The sequence below is a fragment of the Papaver somniferum genome, chromosome 2, assembly GCF_003573695.1.
Source record: "Papaver somniferum cultivar HN1 chromosome 2, ASM357369v1, whole genome shotgun sequence".
In the NCBI taxonomy this organism is placed as follows: Eukaryota; Viridiplantae; Streptophyta; class Magnoliopsida; order Ranunculales; family Papaveraceae; genus Papaver; species Papaver somniferum.
This window is the reverse complement of record NC_039359.1, coordinates 43,847,342-43,851,855: the sequence shown is the minus strand read 5'-3', so window position 1 is coordinate 43,851,855 and position 4,514 is coordinate 43,847,342. Positions and strand designations below refer to the sequence as shown.

Here is a 4,514-nt window from a genome sequence, read left to right as displayed (position 1 = left end):
ACATCTCCCGAAATCGAAGGAAATAGCTCCCTTGTAGTATGTTTTTAGCAGCATAATCATCTTTGAACTGATTTTAGAGTTCAAACTCTAACCAAATATAAAACGAATTGGAACCATTGAGCTGTAATCTTATCAAATCCTAAAAACGCATCTATCCCTCCCATTTTCTACCAATTTCCCTCTTTTTTCTTCTTCCCTTCTTATACTCATGATTTATAAACCCAAGCAACAAATTGAATCAATTGAGAATATGAATCATCGGGTTCATATAAAATTACAAATATGCGTTAAAGTCACCAAATTCGTCAAGAACCACAATTTAGGGAAATCAAAAAATTGACAATTACAAACCTTAAAAGATAGATTGAAATCCAAACAAGCATCAACAAGATGAATTGGCACAACCCACAATCTAAAATTGAGATGATTTACAAACAATAGTTTCGAAGTTCTGATGTTGCCGATGATCACGTTTATCTGTGCTTGAACCATGAAGAGGGCTTGTGTATAAAGAAGAACAGAAAGAGGACGTTTAGGGTACACAGAAGAACAAAAAGATGGTGAGATCCGGATTTTTTCCTCGTACAATTTATGTTGTTAAGAAATTGAGAAGGGCATTTAAGTATTAAGTTAACATGTGTGGCATTTTATAAATTTTGTAAATAGGGTGGTGCTTTCTTAAACCTCCCTTTTTTTCTTTCTTTACTATGACTAAACTGGTAATTAAGTTTTTTTTTTAATCACGGGACGGATAACTAACTAATGGCCAATCTTATTGGAGCGGTTGACATCGCGAACCGTTCCGAATCAACGGAATTCGAATCATATGACCGAACTAATCAAACACCGGACCTGATTCGCGCACTATATGGGATTCCAAATCGCCACACTAATCAAACACCAGACCTGGACCTGGTTCGGCCGAACTAATCAAATGACAAATTATACGACGAATTTGAGGTCCAGGTCGAACTAATCAAATGACAAATTCGTCTGCATGATTCGGACAGCTGACCAGGTATTGACTCGCTGTGACTCGGCGATTCAAACTGTGTTGGGTCATTGACTCGGATCCAAGACCATTCCTTCTATTTCTAAGACTAATTAGAAAGATGTTGGTAGTGGGGATTGAACCCAAGACCTGTAGTTTGGTAAGTTAGATTCCAACCGCTTCAGCCATTTTGTTTGTTGTTGAATATTTTTAATGTATTATCTATATAATACATAAAACTTGATTTAATTCATGTTTTTATCTCCATATAATCTTAAAAATCTATTTTTTATTAATTTCAGGTATGCCGAATTTTCATTGCCGAACTCATATCTCAAAAACGAATTATACACGTACGTATGCCGTTTCGAACTAATGCCGAATAACGAACCGTCAACCGGATTTTTAACAAAATCCGATCTTTCCGAATCCGTATAATTCTTGTACGTATGCCGTCCCGAACTCCCACCCGTACCCCGAATTGCTAACTAGGGGTTAAACAAAGTTCACATTTGAAGAAAAATAAGTCAATAAAGTTTTTACAGAAGCGCGTATCATATTTACGCGGCTGCGTCACAACCACTACCATACAGGTGAAGTTGATTTTGAACTTGTCTTCTTCCGCTGTCACTCTTTTTAAGTCTTTCTAGTAGATAAATTACTTAGCTGGCCATCTAATGGAAAATCTTGGGGAACCCTGAGATTAAGATATGAGTATTAGGTGTTCATTATTTAACAAAGCTAATGGATACAAACAACGTAAAAGAATTACCTACTATAAGTTCGCATAAAATGCAAGCCATCATGAGTTAATTATTTGCATGGTAACTAGAGTTTGATTTGCTAGATTGTCCGAAAACTTCAGTTTAATTAGTGTTTAATTAGGAGCTAGTCTGATATTAAATTAGTGTCTAATTAGGAGCTAGTCTGATATATATGTCCATGATATGTACTGGTTTAAGATAGCCAGGCATTGGACTTATTGCGCTCAATGACCCTCAATCTCATGCTAATACGAAGATAAGCTCGGGAAGTTCTGAGTTTAACGATCCGATCATAAATGTGTAGGGCCATTAGGATTAGTGCTAAATCAGCTTTTTATTGATGGGATAGTGCTATACCAACCTTGATTAATGACTAATCCAGGCAACGTATGAAACAGTGTTTTGATTAACTTCGTGAGTTTTGACAAATATAACAACCCTCTTTGACCAATTGAACAACCCCACCGCCAGCTAATTGTTCACAATAAACAAACAAAATTATTTTGTAAGATTCATTCAATCAACTCTCTTTTAACTTTGTTTGAAAATTTCCATCCCAAATCTGATGATCAATTCATTCGTTCGTTTTTATGCAATAGCAGAGCAATTCATAAGCCGTCATCTAGATACCTTCACTACTTTGACCAAAATTACAACCTACTAAAGTCCTATAAGTAGACAACTCTTCGTCTCATTCTCAAATCATCATATGAAACCAAAGTCAGCTCTATCTTCATTCTCAACTCCAAACCCTAGCTTCACAAACTCTGTCTCTCTCCCTTACACCGTCTTTCAAATTTTGTTCACCGTATTCTATATGTCATCTAAAATGGAGGGTTTCTATACTCATTTTTTAGTTTTCCTCTTGCTTGCAATTACATGCAGTACAATAATATGTGTTCAAGGACAAGGAACTCGAGTTGGATTCTATTTTAGAACATGCCCTCGAGCCGAATCCATTGTCCGAGCGACTGTCCGCTCCCATATTAATGCAACCCCTAAAATGGCCCCAGGGTTACTGAGAATGCATTTTCATGATTGTTTCGTTCAAGGTTGTGATGCTTCAATTCTTATTGATGGAGCTTCCGCAGAAAAAACTGCTCTACCTAATACTTTATTGAGAGGTTATGAAGTCATTGATGATGCAAAGAAACAGCTTGAAGCTATTTGTCCTGGTGTTGTTTCCTGTGCTGATATTCTTGCCCTAGCTGCAAGAGATTCTGTAACACTAGTAAGTAACTCATCACTTCAGCTGAGCTAGCTAAAAACTCACGTAGTTAACTAAGTTCCTAATTTTTCCATTAACTTCATGCAGAGTAATGGACCAAGTTGGCCAGTGCCAACAGGACGCCGTGATGGGCGTGTATCATTAGCTTCCGATGCAGCTAATCTTCCTGGTTTCACGGACTCGATCAATGTACAAATAAAAAAATTCGCTGATAAGGGACTCGATATTAAGGACCTTGTTAGCTTAGTTGGTAAGCGTATAATCTTAGCATTTTCCATTTGTACTCGTATTTCTTCCTCGGTGGTACCACTGTTTCGTACCCTCATTTCGATCATTTAGATTATTTAACTGTTGAACAGAAATCTAATATACGCACACTTTTTTTGTCTACTAGGAGGTCATACCATAGGGACATCAGCTTGCCTATTTTTCAGATACAGACTATACAATTTCAATTCAACCACTGGGGCCGACCCATCAATCGACCCATCATTTCTTCCAACTCTACGTAGTCTATGTCCAGAAGATGGTGACGCAACTAAGCGTATCGCATTAGATACTGGTAGTGAAGGAAGGTTTGATTCGACTTTCTTCAATAACTTGAGAAATGGAAGAGGAATTCTTGAATCTGACCAAAAACTATGGACTGATTCAGCAACACAATCCGTTGTTCGACGGTTTTCTGGCCCCTTTAGAGGTTTAAGTAAATTGTTATTCAATGTTGAATTTAGCCGATCAATGGTGAAGATGAGTAATGTAGGTGTCAAGACTAGTTTGGAAGGAGAAATTCGAACAGTTTGCTCAAAGATTAATTGATCAAGTAATATAATTACGGTTCTTAATTAATTTGAATCTTGAAATTGTTGATTTGCTTGTAAGAATCTTAGTGTAAGCTAAGATTTATTTGTTTTCATTAATGTATTCAATTAATTTTGAGTGTTTTAGTTTGTACTAAATTCGTTAATTGATTAACTAGTTAAATTCTTCAAAAGAAAAAAAATAACTAGTTTAGTTAATCATTCATGTGTCATTCTCACCTTTTAATATTGTTCACCATGCAATTTAGACTAAGTCCTATGGGCTAGATTGAACTGTTAGATTAGCAGTTAAATGCTACAGTTTAACAAAAAGTATTGTCTATTTGTTAACACTAGTTCTCTTTTCTAGTAAGTGCTCGCAATGGAGCTAGCAGTGAGATTAAAGCGCTAAATGGTTCAGTGCAAAAAAAAAACACATTTTTTTGCTGAATTATTCAGCGCTGGGCGATTTATCTTTTAATCTGACGGCTGAAATTTAAAGCGTTGAACCGTTCAGTGATAAGCTGACGTGGACTGCTAATCTAGCAGTTAGATTAGCACTCCCATAGGACTTAGGAGGTAGTCCTAAATGACGTGGACAGCTAATCTAGTCGCTAGATTAGCACACCATAAGACTTAACCTTAAAGACAATCATCGTGGACAACAACTACTTGAGCTTCAATATGATTAGCAGGATGATTCCCCCGTTCAAAAAGGCTCACCGCAACAAGTC

General features: G+C 36.6%; 1 protein-coding gene across 1 annotated transcript; it reads left to right on the top strand.

The window, feature by feature from the left end:
* The first annotated feature begins 2,477 nt into the window (after positions 1-2,477).
* Positions 2,478-3,923, top strand: LOC113347500 (cationic peroxidase 2-like). The gene is made up of 3 exons (XM_026591172.1): positions 2,478-2,986; positions 3,071-3,233; positions 3,378-3,923. Exons 1-3 carry the CDS (start codon positions 2,573-2,575, stop codon positions 3,797-3,799), a joined length of 999 nt encoding a protein of 332 aa, XP_026446957.1. The 5' UTR covers positions 2,478-2,572; the 3' UTR covers positions 3,800-3,923.
* The last annotated feature ends 591 nt before the right edge of the window (positions 3,924-4,514 follow it).